Source organism: Vidua macroura, chromosome 1 (genome assembly GCF_024509145.1).
Source record: "Vidua macroura isolate BioBank_ID:100142 chromosome 1, ASM2450914v1, whole genome shotgun sequence".
NCBI classification, from domain to species: domain Eukaryota; kingdom Metazoa; phylum Chordata; class Aves; order Passeriformes; family Viduidae; genus Vidua; species Vidua macroura.
The window spans coordinates 39,542,186-39,556,662 of record NC_071571.1 but is presented as its reverse complement, the minus strand read 5'-3'; the positions used below and the strand labels follow the sequence as shown (position 1 = coordinate 39,556,662).

The following is a 14,477-nucleotide window of genomic DNA, read 5'->3' as shown; positions in this document are numbered from 1 at the left end:
CCTTTTGATTAAAGAAAAGAGGGATTAGATAAGCATTTAGAACAAGAAATCTTTCAGCATGAATAAACAGAACAAATTACTTCATTAACTTTCAGCTACTGTGCATTTTTGTGAAGCCATGCTAAAACCATAACCCTGTCAGCACTGTATTCTTTCCATGATGTCCAAATCATACTATGATTTTTCCAAGTCACCAGCTGGTGGGTTGCTGTTTGCTCTGGACATCGGGCAAGATTTTTCCCTGCTCTTCAGGAACCAAGATGCTGTAGGCCAGGTCATGGTTGTCTCTGTTTCTCTCTCAGTTGTATTCATCTTATTCTTTCTGTGGCTGCTACACAGCTTTTTGCATAGTTATATAAATTTGGCTTAAATAATCTCAGTTTGGTATTTTAATATAATTTAGTAATTTAAAATAATAATTTTTAACTTGATCTCTTTGTGCATGAAAATTATCCCTAGAACAAAAGATTAAAATTGAATTCAGATTTTTTTTTTTTTCTGATTAGGAACATGCTTAGAACTTGACTAAGATAGGGGCTTTGCCTGTTTGAGCTTACCATCTATATGATAAGTTGCACTATTAATGTTTGCTCTAGTAGACGCTTTTAATACACAAAAAGGAAATTTCCACAAAGACATCTAATGAATTAGTGTCACAGACAGTGTTATTACAGAAATATTGTTATGTCCTAACACAATATTCACCCACTCTGTAGTTATGTAACAGAAGCAGCAAGATTCAAAGAAAATTTCTTATTAGGTTTGACCCAAGAACCTGTATCTTGCTTGATAATTTTATCAGAAGTGTGACCTGTCAGTCTCTCTCACTTCCCTGCACTGTGACCTCTTTTCTGGCTTTCTATTGTTAAGGTCACATAATTTATCTTATCTTTTGTCTAGGGACCTCATCCCATATATTTTAAAAATCTGCATTTTGTATATAGCAGCAGGATATCCTCTAACATCATTAATTGAATTTACTCTGAGCACCAAAATAAGGCATTTTACCAAAGATATCAGTACTATAATTATGAAGAAAAAGTGGCTCCAAATTCTAAGCTGAAGGAAAAAGGTAAACAAGTTGGTTTTCAAGATGATTTTACAGATGAAAGAAGTGAAGTATTTTTCTATATCTCTGGATGAAAAAAAATCAAACACATTCTGTGATATGATCTTTACTTACTGCTAAGACTTGAACTCCAACATCAGAATACACCTACTAGTGTAAATTGTTATTATCTGAAAAGCATTGAGGAAATGAAACAAAGGAAGTAAATGCTGTTTTGTACTGCATAAAAACTGAAGTTACTGCCTTCTTCCATTTTCTTTAAATGTATCTTTATAATGTTTTTTTGTATTATCATTTGCCTGCCTGCTGAGTTTCCATGTTGCATCCTCACAAGGAATACATTACAGTAGTTCTAAGAGGATGAAAATGATACAAGTCAAGTTCATTTACTTACATTAATAGCAAAACTATATCCATTATCATTCTAAATACAGGAGTTGTATTCATATCTAACATCTGAATTATGAGGTGAGGTGCCATACTTATCTGTTCTCTAGTTTGTTTTATTGAAATGTCATCACTGTAAACTAGTTCTAAATGCTGTAGTTCATTTGTGTCCAGTAAGTCCAAAGACAATGTAAGTGAAAAAGACAAGTGAACAAAATATAAACCCCTAGTGTTGTGAGAAGGAGTGCAGCAGAAGTTGAAAGTCTAATCATTATACTTCCTCTTAAAGAATTTGGCTGATAAATGACACATATGCAAACTTTTGAAGGTAATTGTGTGTGTAATTATGTTGTAGTAACTAAATATTTGGTGTGTTGATTTTTTCTTTTTTAAGGAAATACGCCTACTTCTAGGTGAATTAATAAAACACTTGTGGCTTGCATTGCTTTCTCCCTAGTCCTGAAGTTGTAAAGGGTGAGCTGTATGGAGAGAAGGCTGATGTCTGGGCTGCTGGATGCATCCTTTAACAGATGGCCACTCTGAACCCACCAGTCTACAGCACCAATATGCCCTCCTTGGCAACTAAAGTATTCGCATTTGTCAAATCAACCTCCCAGTTATTTCTGCATGTGTTCTCATGATCCAAGAGAATTTATATTTAAGTTTATAAACTGCTCTCAGCTCTGTGTGTGGCTTGTGAACAAGCACAAGTGTTTATCATTGTATGAATTGCTACCTTACCATTCTAATTGCAAAAATTGCTTGTTCAATATTGTGGGACTTTAATCTACAGTAAGTATGTATACTAATGTGGAAACCTGACTGGAAGAGACAGTCTGCATCTAAGCTGTTCTGCAACTTAGAGCTGATGATGTAATGCTCATCAGATAGTTTCAAGGGACAACACTTACCATATTGGATCCTCAAATAAATACTGGAATATTTTTCTTCAACAAACTGTAGATTTTTTTTTTTTTCACATCGTACGGGCTGTGTATGAACCTGTGCCAGAAGGACTGTACTCTGAAAAAGTCTCATTTACCATTAAGAGGTAATTACTCATTTTATTTCGACATCCCGCTGTAAAGATCTTTTTGTTTTGTATGCTTCCAGCAGAGATAATGTGACAGTTTGCAGACTTTAGCAACTGCCAGAATTTGTCTCTGAATAGGAAATATCTTTGGATTTAAAGAAAAACAGAGCTATCTCCTTACACCAATAATAACATATAAAATATAGCTGCACACATGCAACGAGAAAACTCATACCAGTATAGTCAGGACATTCATTTAGCCAGTATAGATTTTATATTCAGTACTGAAATTTACATTTAACAGTATCAGTGCTGTAGTTAATTCCCTACACATAATGTTTTTTCCAATAAAAATCCAGAATCTGAGTAATTTTCAGATGCAGATTGTAGTCAAGGAAATAACACCATTAGAATACATTATTTATAGATCATTGTATGATCACATTCATAGTTTTTTCTGTTTATTTTACTGATGTAAATATTTTTTTCTCTTACCTTATAATTCTTTTAGCACAGCAGCAGAGGTAACAAAGTAATGGAGGAAAAGATGAGCCTGTACTTGATACACTCACTCAGCACAAATTTCTTAGCTATGTTTATATCTTCCTGTAGGTAACGTAATGTGTAAAGCAAAGTATAGAGTGAATTAGAGATTTATTTAGCTCACTTGATTTTTCTATTTTAGAAAAAAAAAACCCACTTAGTACAAAAATGCTTATACTTTCTCATTCAGATATTCTGTCTCTAAAAAGCGTGTTACAAAAAAGATTTGTGTAAGGTTATAAGCTAAGGTTTTCATAGTATGTTTTAGTGTACAGAAAGGTTTGGGTTACTTAAAGACCTTGTGGATAAAGGGCAACAATGGAGAGTACAGGAGCTAGTAGAACTAACATTTATGTTTAAGAGGTTCTGAAATGAATTTTAATAAAAATATTAAAATCTTTACATTTCACAAGAACTTTTCTACATATTTTACTAACAGTGGGAGGCATAAAGTGGTTTTCTTTTGTTATTGTTATTTTTAGGGGGCTGTTGGTTTTAATACTATCCCTTACTGTGGGTTAAATCTTAAATGATATGTTATGTTTAGGTTTTTTCTTATGCTTTGTGAGATATTTAGAAAGAAAAACATTAAAGAAAAGCATTAATAATGAGATTTTAGTTATAATACAGATGAGGAAACATTAACAGAAAAGATGTAGTTATTTTCAAATTACTAAAACAGAACACATTTCAAAGATGAATGTAGTAAATAAAAAAATTCTTAATAATGATTTGAAGAAATATTGAAAGCTTCTTGTTGCAACTGTAAATTTTCATTTAGTGCTATCATTACTATTCTTTAATAATTGTTATTAAAATACAGTTTTATATATTTTTATATCTTACATCTTTATATCTTTTTTTTAAGCTACTAAAGAAAGTTCTGGAATCATAGCCATCAAATTCCTACAGAGTTGAATATCAACCTACTTGGTGTTTAGTCATAAATAATTTCTAGATGCATGGGAAATGGATACAGGACTTATTAAAAATCTCTTCTAGCTCCTATTGGTCTTGGAACTTCTGCCCAATTTCAGTGAATTAAAATAAAAAACCAAAAGAAAACCCCAACCCGAAGTATTTTTAAGGGTGAAAACTTGCACCTCATTAAAAGAAATATTTTTAAAGTTATGTAAATTAGTGAAATTAACAACAAATTTAAACAAAAATATTAAAATCAAGAGGTTCAAGCATTGTAAAACATTTTCAAAAGTGCTACTATGCATGTCAGTTGTGTTTTACTTAGAAAGAACTGCTTTAGAAATAGTAAGTAATTCTATGACATTTTCTTTGAAGAAGAGTGTTGGGTTATATTTCTCTTAGCAGGTCAATGGTACTGTACAAGGAAATCATAGTAAATGATCATGTTCGTTGGAGTTAACAGATTTAAGACACTTTTTAGTACATGCAGGACTGTCCCTAGCAGCTTTCCTGTCCTACAGTGCATACAAAATATTCTGAGGATTTAAAAATAGATCTAATATATTATTACCATTACTAAACAGCAACCTAGGGTGCCTTTAACATAGACCTGTTAAAGTATTTTAGATTGGAAGGGACCCCTGGAAGAGTCTAGTTCATCCTGCTCAATGCAGATTCAATTAGATGTGGTTGCTCACTGCTCAGGGCTTTGTCTATGTCAGTTTTGCATTGAAGGATGGAGATTCCACAACTTCTCTGGGCCCTCTGTAGTGTTTGTCTGCCTTTGTGATTAAAAGTAATAGCAATAATAATAACAGCAATTTTTGGATCTATCCAGATTTCCACGTGGTTCAGCTTATGTCTCTTGCCTTTTGCTCTAACACTGTGCACCCCTGAGAAGGATCTGGCCATGCCTTCCCATTATGCAGGTAGCAATCAGAGCTGAGAACATGTGGTCCAGGGCCCTCTGACAACTGCTCTTCCCATGTATCCCTGTAATTCATTTTCACAAACCTTTGGAGAATGCATTCTCTCCCATGATCTAGGTCATTAATAAAGATATTAAATAGTACTGACCCAATATCAGTCCTCGGAACATGCTACTTCCAGCCACCAGCTGGACTTTGTGCTACTGATGGCATCTCTTTGAGCCAGGAGGTTCAGCCAATTCTCTTCCTACCTTATAGTCCTTTAGATACCGTGGGTATTGTGTCAAACAGAAGTCCTGCTAAAATAAGGCTACTCCCAGCATAATTTTCTCTTTCTTTGTCCTCAGACAGTAATCTCATCATAGACACCAATCAGCCTAGTCAGGTATTACAGCTGTTTGGTTAATCCATCCTCACTGTTCCCAGTCACCTTCTTGTCATTTTTGTGCTTGACAATTACTTCTACAGGAAACTGCTCTATTTTTCCAAGAGACTGGGGTGAAGCTGACTGGCTACCAGCTTCCTGAATCTTCCCTCTTGCTTTTCTTGGATATGTGTGTGATATTCAGCTTTTATCAATTTACAGGAATCTCCATTTGATCCTTTTAGACATAACAGATAGTGGTATTGACCAATTGAATCAGCACCCTCAGACTCTTCTCATTTGGTCCCATGGGCTTGTCTATGTCCAATTGGCTTAAATGCTTTCACACTGGATTTTCTGCTATATGGAAATGCCTCATGCTAGTAGATTCCACAGGTAGGCTCAGAGATCTGAAACACTTATGGCCAAAATGTCTCAGTGGAAATGGAAGCAAAAGAGGGACCCAAAAAAGTGTCCCAAACTTTTCCATGTCATTTGTCACTAGGTTGTTTAGTGTCCACATTTTCCATAGTCTGTCTTTTGTTGGCCTTTCCTCTGCCTTCCACATCCATTGCTAGTTTCAACTTTTTCAGCTTCAGCTGAGATTTGGCTTTCCTAGCTCTACCCTTTGGGCAATACCTGTATTCTTCCTGTGTAGTCCACCTCTGATTCCCACATTCAGAATTGGGCTGTTCTAGTGCTTTGAGATGTCCCTGAAGATTACCTTGCTTTCCCAAGCTTTATCTTCCATGGCAGTCTTCTGGGAAATCTTACCAGGAAGATCCCTGTACATGCTGAATTCTGCTCTCCTGAAGTCCTGTGTTGTAACCATACAATCTCACTTTCTCACTTCTCTCAGGATTTTGAACTCCAGTCTCTGATGGTTGCTGTAAGATCAAGAGGCTGCTGTTGATCTTCACATCCCCACCTCTTTTTTCCTTGTCTGAGAGCAACAGTTCTAGAAGAGTGCCTTTCAGCTCCATCAAGAAATTGTCATCAACAGATTTCAGAAATCTCCTTATTGCTACACTCAGCCATATTACCCCATCAGCAGATATCAGGGTTGTTAATAGGCCCCAATAAGTGTCTGGAATAATGAAGCTTCTTCCATCTGTCCAACAAAGGCTTCATTGACTTTCTCTCTGGTTTTGTGTAGTTTATAGCAGGCATCTACCACAATGTGACCCATGTTGGTCTGCTCCTCTGATCCTCACTGATAAGCTTTTGACTACACATGGTCAGGTGTTGGACTGCAGCCTGACTTTAGCTTTTTATCCTCAGTGATAGAATTCAGAACACCCCCTCTGTTCCCTGCCCTTCATACCCTAGTGCACTGTGGTCACTTTCAGTGTGTTCAGAGTTGGCGCTAATAATGTTATTTGTGCCCGCATGAGCAGCAAGAAGTAATAGGCCAAGGGTCAGGAGGAGTCTTGGTAGTATCTCCACAATGTCCTGAATCCAAGCAACAGCCATCACGTTTATCAAATTGATCGAGTAGATGGATCTCTCTGTTCCCTCAGCCTCAAATGACCGTCAGCTACTGCATCTTATTTGTGATGTGAACACTTGATGCAGACTCACCTGGCTCTGATGTGTCCTCCATTAGGCCTTGTTCTTCCTCACCTGATCCTAGGTTGCTATACCTCTTCTGCAATTATTTCTCTCTAGTCAGAGGAAAAGGCTTTCCTCTTTTGGCAGAAGTTACAAGTCTTCAACCTACCTCCTCTTGGGAACCTTCATCCACTGCTCCTTTGATAGCAAGCTCTAGATATTCCTTTTTCTTTGCATTGTTTTGAGAGTGTTGTCTCTGTGAAGATCCTGACATTTTCCTGTAAATCCTCCAGACAGGATGCTCCTCTCCTTCACGGCTGCTTTGTCCAATGGTGCAGTGCCTTGACCAGAGCATAATCCCCACAAGGCAGGCCCCATCTCCCCCATCCCAGGAGGAGGCCCCAGGCACTCCTTAGTGTGTCTGGGAGTGCACAGCCACAGTTCCCAGTATTGTTTGGGTAAGTGCCAAGGATAATTGTTCCAGCTGATGCTGGAGGCTGTGCTGTGGTGTGGCAACACCAAAGCTGCCCATCATCAAACTGTCACAGGCAGGATGAGAGAGCAGTGCTGGCTGGCCATAAATACCAGGGCAGGAATTCAATGGTTGAAAATGTTTTTTTAGAAACAATAGAGGATGTTCTTCCTGTAGCTGCTTGACTCCTGATGCAGAGGCACATCCAGACATAGTGGAGGTCAACTCACTGCTGTCAGATGTGATGATGAAGTACCTGGATGTTTTATCCACCTCTCATCTCATGCTGGAGAAGAAACTGGATTGGGAGAGGAGACAAACCCAGCAGTACTTCATGGAGGCTAATCGAAATGCAATAACCTATCACCATCAACTTTCCATTTTATCACAATTAAGTACATGTATTAGGCTTTATTTTTTGTTATTGTTGTTTGCCATATCTGAGAAAATAAGGTGCAGAAAACCAGAAAATGAGTCAAAATTAAGAGACCCATCCTCCTGTAACATTTTCCATGTAGGCTCTTTAATTTATTTTTAACAAGGTATTCATTAACTTTTTTTGGATATTCTTATGCAGGAAGAATGACGGCATCTTAAAATCCAATGTCATTCTGTGTTGGAAAATGGCATTGTTATGGAGGTTCTTACAGTTTTGATAATATCTGATTACATTTAATTATTATAGCACACTTGTGAGTGGTTTGTGAATAGGAGAATATACACTTGATTAGAGTGGACCAAGTTGATAATCTTGTGTATGATTCATAAACAATGACACTTAGAAAATGGAACCTACAAGAATAATTTTTTTTAATTACAGATTGCAAAATGCAGACCAGTGATGCTGATAAGGTATTTGTTCATGTTTTCTAACTCTCTGATACAGTTCTGCAGAAATACTTAGAGTTTTTCCATTTGCTTCAGGCTGTGTTTTAAGCATTCTTCATGAAGAACATCAGTAGTTTGCATATCATATATAACCTCAGAATTTATTAAAAAAATACAAGGACAGTGTTTTTGGGTAGCAAAGTTGCCCTTTGAAAATTGTTATGATAATTACAGTATAAAGTTATAATTTACACAGCCACTCTTGTCTGTTCAGATATTGCATTTCTTAGATTCCTTTTATCAGGGATTAGTAGCTTCTTGTACAAAGAACTTCTGTGTAGGAGAAAGGTTTTCAAGAGCACCTGGTCCCAAACATCCTAGTCTTCACCTTCCAAAAATAAGTAACTTGTATCAAAAGTTAATATTTTTTCAGGAGTTTTTTGACCTATCAGTCTAAGATCATTATTTATATTACACCATTTTTTTCAATAAAAAGAATGCCAAAAGCTACCAGCAAACTGTAACAAACCACTGCCTTTTAAAATATAGGATGTGTTGGTTTGAAAGAAAGATACAGAGTAGGATTTGTAACTTAAAACACTATAAGCAACTTTTCTCTTGCATAACTGTGATGAAGTTTGCCTAAAAATGTGCTATAGATGTAAAGATGCTAGAGTTGGGATTTTGATGCAGTTATTGTGTCTTTGAGAAAAAAATGCCCTACCCAGATATTTGTGAGATATGATAGAATGGATAGTTTTACACAGAAGTTAGAATACTTGTGTTTTGTATAAATACTTGGAAAATACACCTATCTAGAAAACTGCCTGTGTATTTTGGGCAATAATGGTTAGTTTTCTCAAGGAGGAAACACTGCAGTTCTAGTTCCAATTAATATTTTATTATGCATATTAAAAGATTAAGAGATTCTGACAAAGATCCAGAACACTCAAGAAATGGAGGGGAATATGTCTTAGTAAGGAAACCTAATTTTGCAAAATGTTGTAAATAAGAATAAATCAGGCTAGGATCTTTCAAATTTCAGAGGCATGTTACAGGGCTTAGAAACAGAAGGAGCCATCTTGTTTCTTTCTTCCTGGTATTTAGGAAAACTTTATAAAGTTGAAGGATTTCTAATAAAGAGAATAATTATTCCTGAAAAGTTTGCCTTTTGAAAAAAAAAAAAAAAGGCAATGTTCTGACTAAAAGTGCTTGGAAGAATTTCAAGCAGCTGCTCCTGAAATGAAAGCTCTGTGAGATGTAGACTGCCTAATTCATCTTAGTCAAGGCCCCAGCGATTCCACACCCAAGTAATTTGTCATTTTTCCATGGTGTCAGAAAATTTGGTGTTTCTGCCATGTAGTTCAATGTTTGTTGAAGCTAGCTAGCTTATTCTTTGCTTTCTCTACTAAAATGTTCTTATGTGCTCCTTTTTAATCCCAGTTGTATTATATTGTGAATGTTTCTGAAATAAGGACTGTGCTCTCTGTCCTTGTATATGGAACTGAAGAACAGAGATCTTTTGGAGCCAGAGTGGAATTTGTCTTATAAGTAGTTTAAAACTAGTTTGGTAGCTGGTAAATAGGCAATTGGGAGGCAGGTCAGTAGATGATGAAGTACAGTTAGTTACCTTGTGTGGTAAGTATAGCCTGAAATCCATGCTTTAAAATAATCCCACTAAAAAGAATAGTCATCAGCTCCCCACATGAATTCTTATATTTCCTCGTTTTCCACAGAAACTGTTTATGTTAGAACAGAAACAGATGTAGGGGTGGCAGGTGTTTGATAGAGTTTGTGTGTTCAGTTCTGAAAGGTTAACGTTGCTGACATAACACACGGTACAGAAGACCCAAACAAGTAAGAATAATGGCAATAATTCTTATTAACATTAATAATTCATGTTGCACCTTTCATTTCAAGGTGATCAATATTATATTTTCATGCTCGGGGTAGGAAGAGGTGGAAAGGAAAAAGATAGTTTGTGTATGGTCACCAAACAGATCAGTAGCAAATTTGAATTTTCTGTGTTCCAAGGCAAGTAGAAGTCTCAAAACAGTAGTGGATCTAAGTAATGAGTTGTCTTTCTAATATTTTCCTTTGAAGAGATGAGTGTATAGCCAAACAATAATTTGATTGCTTTTTGAAGTATATAGATTTGAAAAATGTATTTTGCCTGTTTAGAAAGCAGTGAAAATAAGTCACTTTTATTACTTTGGCAATGTATGTTTCATTACATGGGTATCATCCATTATTGTTTCATTTACTGCATATATCCTAAAAGGTTTTCAACTTTTCTCTCATTGCCACATTTTTTAATGTAAAATATACATATACCTAAAACAATATAGAATGATGAATATTCAGTTCAGTCGTGTCTTTTGAATGTGGTAGAGGAAAGTGTAAGTTTTATAATTGGAGTCCATCAGCTAAAAATATATGACAAAATGTGAGCCATTTGTACCTTCTACTACTCTGAGAATATATTAAAAATGGGCAGACATGGTAGACTACCTGGATGGTCAGAACAGCTTCCTTTTCTCAGTTTCTGTAGTTCTGATCTGTGTATAAACCATATGTCACATTCTTTCTCTATGCCTCTCTATGTTCTTTGGGAATTTAAGCTTATTTTCATTTTTGTACCAATAACATCACTAGAATATGCCTTTCATTTTTAAATTCCTATATGCAAATCCATGTATTCAGAACAGGTTCCCAGTTACTCAGAGTAATGGGGGATGATGATGCTTAGATAATGGGAAAAGTAGGTCCAATATGTTTTTCTGAGTGTAGTCTGATCACTACACTTTTTGGAGTGTCTCCCTGTTCCATGTTAGTTGGGGCTAATAGGGAGTCAGAAGTCATTAACAATGCTTGATCTGAGCTGGTTCATTAAGGTTGCCCTTAGCCGAGTGCTTTGTCCTAGTGTTCAAATGCATGAGAATGCCCATTAGCAAGGCTGTTCTCTGCATTTTCCTGTTTTTACACTTGAACTGCTCTTTCCCCAACCCAGAATGCTGGAGAGCATGGCATACAGACCACAACGAGTCATCTTCCATCAAAATAGGAATTTTAGCTGCAGGTCAAGGCTGGCCCTCCCAGGCTAGATCTGTAGGTATCAAGGTGTTGTGCTACAGGACTAGGTTGGTGCTGGCAGAAAACATATTCTGATTATTCTTCTTGCAGGCATCTTGGCTACAGCCTATGCTAGGAAGTCTGCCTAGCTCTCCTGCAGAGGGTGTTCAACTCTTTGTTGTCTGAAAACAGTAAACAAAACAGTGTAGCTGTTTTCAAACTATATGTAAATGACTAAATTTAAACTAAAGAACCTGACCAAACCTGAAATAGCTGATGCAGTTTTCTGAACTTTATCTGTGACATAAACCTTCATACTCTACCTCTACATGATTATGAGTTGATTGTATTTTGTATTTTTGAGGATCAAGCTATATGAAGGACCAAGAAACACAACATAATTTAACTGGTTTTTCACCCAGTCATTTTCTTCCATGTCCAAATTCAGTTCTGCTCTGCTGGCAATTGTTGTGCTAATAATCATGTTAGTTTCTAAGCATCACCACATGCATTACAAAGCAGTACTTAATTAGCAATTCAATTTGAATTAATCAAGTTTTTTTATTAACTCAGAAAAAGACATAAAGATTGGATTAATGTTCATTTTAATTTCCTTTGTGTTTAGAAATAGATTTTGTGCCATTCAGTGCATAAAAGATTTTCTTTCTTAAAACCGTGTGTGTGTGCAGCAATAGCTTTGGTGTTGGTTAAAGCAATGAGTATGCTTGGGTTTAAAACACTTAGCATGCAACAGGTTATTAATATTTCAGAAATATAGTCGAGTAATTATGTTAGGCTAGAATATTAAAATATTTTTCTTAAAATTATCAGTAAAATTTGTTAAATTTTTATAAAATAAAAATGTGGATGGTCATGACTGTGCACTGCTGCATACATATCCCTTTGGAAATGAGTAAGGACTCAGGAATATCATGAACACTTAGCATTCCACAAATTGTTTTCTTATTCTTCCACCTTTCACTCTATTGTGACACCATTCTGTTCTGCTATTTATGTAGCAGGTACTAGAACTCATGTATAAATTCTAAAAATGTTGGTGTGATTAAAAGAAAGGAAACTTTTTACATTTATACTATTGAAATTTGGAGAATAAAGTGACAATACAAGAACTGTTTTGAAGGTATAATTTTTTTTAAGAGTTGCTGAATGTTTAATTTGTTAGTGCATCAAAGCTTTTTAATAGAAATGCAGAATGTAAGGGAGGAAGAGTTGTCAAAGATTATCTTGTCCATTTCCAAGCCTTAGAGTTACCTGTCACTCCTGACAGGTATTTGACCAGTCAGTCTAAAAAATGTCATGTTATAGAAACAGTTGGAAACAGCAGAAATGCAAAAACTGTCTTTACAGTCTACAATCATATGTCTGTTTGAGTCTTTTTTTATTTCCATATGAAGATAACACCTGCATTTAGTCTGATGCTTGCAGAAAATTTTGATCTTTGCTTGAATAAAGCAAAGACTGAAAATATAAAGCTTGAAAAGCTTTATACTTCATGTATGTCTGGTTTTCAGGAGATATTAGATTGACATATGCCTCTGCACGTATGGGATGTATATGGCGCTTGAAATTTTCAGACCCAATCTTCAATGTCGTATAAGGGCTCTGATAGCACTGAATCCAGAATACCCCCAAAAGCTGTTTGCTGTGTGCATTCAAACCTGTTACATAGTGTGTGAACACATATTTCTCTCTGCAGGATCCCAGATAGGTGCAATAGTTAAACACTTAATTACTGAAAATTTCCTCCCCACAGTGGAAATATGTAAAAGTTATGTATGGTTTTTCTCTTATGTTGTATCCCCCCAGTGTTTTTTTTTTTCTTTTCTTTTGTTTTAATTTTATTTGAGCTGAATAATAAAAAATGTGGAGATAGAGAAGGAAAGAAATTAGAATAATCAGAGGTCTACAGAACATGACTTAAGAAGTAAAATTGACATGATTTTAAGTATAATGCTCAAAATTGGACCTAATTACTCCAGCTGAAAATCTTCTTGGTACCAAGTAGAATGAATACACAAATCTTTAGAATTAGTATCTTTTTTATATATCCCAGAATGATGTCTATCTTTTCAAAACAGCATGGTATTGTAGCACAATATTCTGTTTCTGATTGTAGCGTAATATTCTGTTTCTGATCCAGCAAAATCGCCATGTCTTTTGCTGCAGAGCTTCTGTCACCATTCCTTCTCTAGTCTGTGCAGTTGTATGGTTGTTTCTTGCTCACAGAACTTTGCATTTTCCCTATTCAAACTTCATCAGTTCTTTTAGTTTGTCCAGTTTCTCAAAACTTTCTTTGACACCAAGTGTCACTTTCATTGGCACAGCTCTGTGTATGATGTATATACTGCAATATGATGTATGATGTGAATGTATCGCAGTCCGGGCACTTTTAATAGGCACTCTGTCTATCCATTATGCAGATTATCATTGTAATTCAGTAACAACATTGAGTGGTTTTGGAACAAGGTCAAAAAGGAGCCTGATAAATTGTGCTCACTACCCATTTTCAGTTTAGCAAACACTCAAAGCAGTTACCAGGTTGAATACAATTTTTATGGTCAATTGTTCAGCCAACTGATCGTAATTTTGTCTAGCTCACACTTCCTAGCTTTCTTCTAGGATGTTATGAAAAACATTGTCAAAAACCTTGCTAAAACCCACATATGTAACATCTCCTTCTTGTTCCTAATGCACAGGAGCCGTTACCCTCATAGTGAAAAAGATATATTGGTTTAGCCTGGTTTTTTCCCTGCCAAATTCAAGGTATTACTTATTTTATTGGTAGTTTACCAGTGTAAATAGGTTGTAGTTTGTTTGTTTGTTTGTTTTTAAAATAGAAATTCAATTCACTAGCATAATGCTGTAATTGTAAATGTCTCTAATAAAGAAGATTAATTAAATGCTGTTTGCAAATGCCACTAGAGAGCTCTATATTTCATGAAGACAGAAAAGTTAATTCTTCTGGACAGCAGTATAACAAAACAGAGCTAAATAAAAGATCAGTATCTTTATTTTATTTCAACCTATTTTTTATTTCCTAACAACTTTTAGATTCCTCTTGGAAGACAAAAACCAACAATTCAGGTTTCATTTTTCCAAAAACAAAGTATATATAAATTTTAAAGTGTTGATAGTTACCAATGAAGAGATAGACAGTGCAAGTGTACAGGATCTGAAAGAGGACAGAAGTTTTCTTCATGGCTGGGATACAAATTTCCAGAGATGCTTTTGCTCAGTGATAACAGTAGATGAATGCTGGAAAAAAAATGTTAATTGGTTCATAATTT

General features: G+C 35.6%; 1 protein-coding gene across 1 annotated transcript in view; it reads left to right on the top strand.

Moving 5' to 3' along the window:
- Positions 1-14,477, top strand: part of NEK10 (NIMA related kinase 10) — a 76,413-nt gene that overhangs the window by 39,193 nt on the left and 22,743 nt on the right. Inside the window, 3 exon segments of the mRNA XM_053972031.1 lie at positions 1,914-2,050; positions 2,444-2,507; positions 7,447-7,656. Of these exon segments, the coding sequence (XP_053828006.1) occupies positions 1,914-2,050; positions 2,444-2,507; positions 7,447-7,656 (411 nt within the window).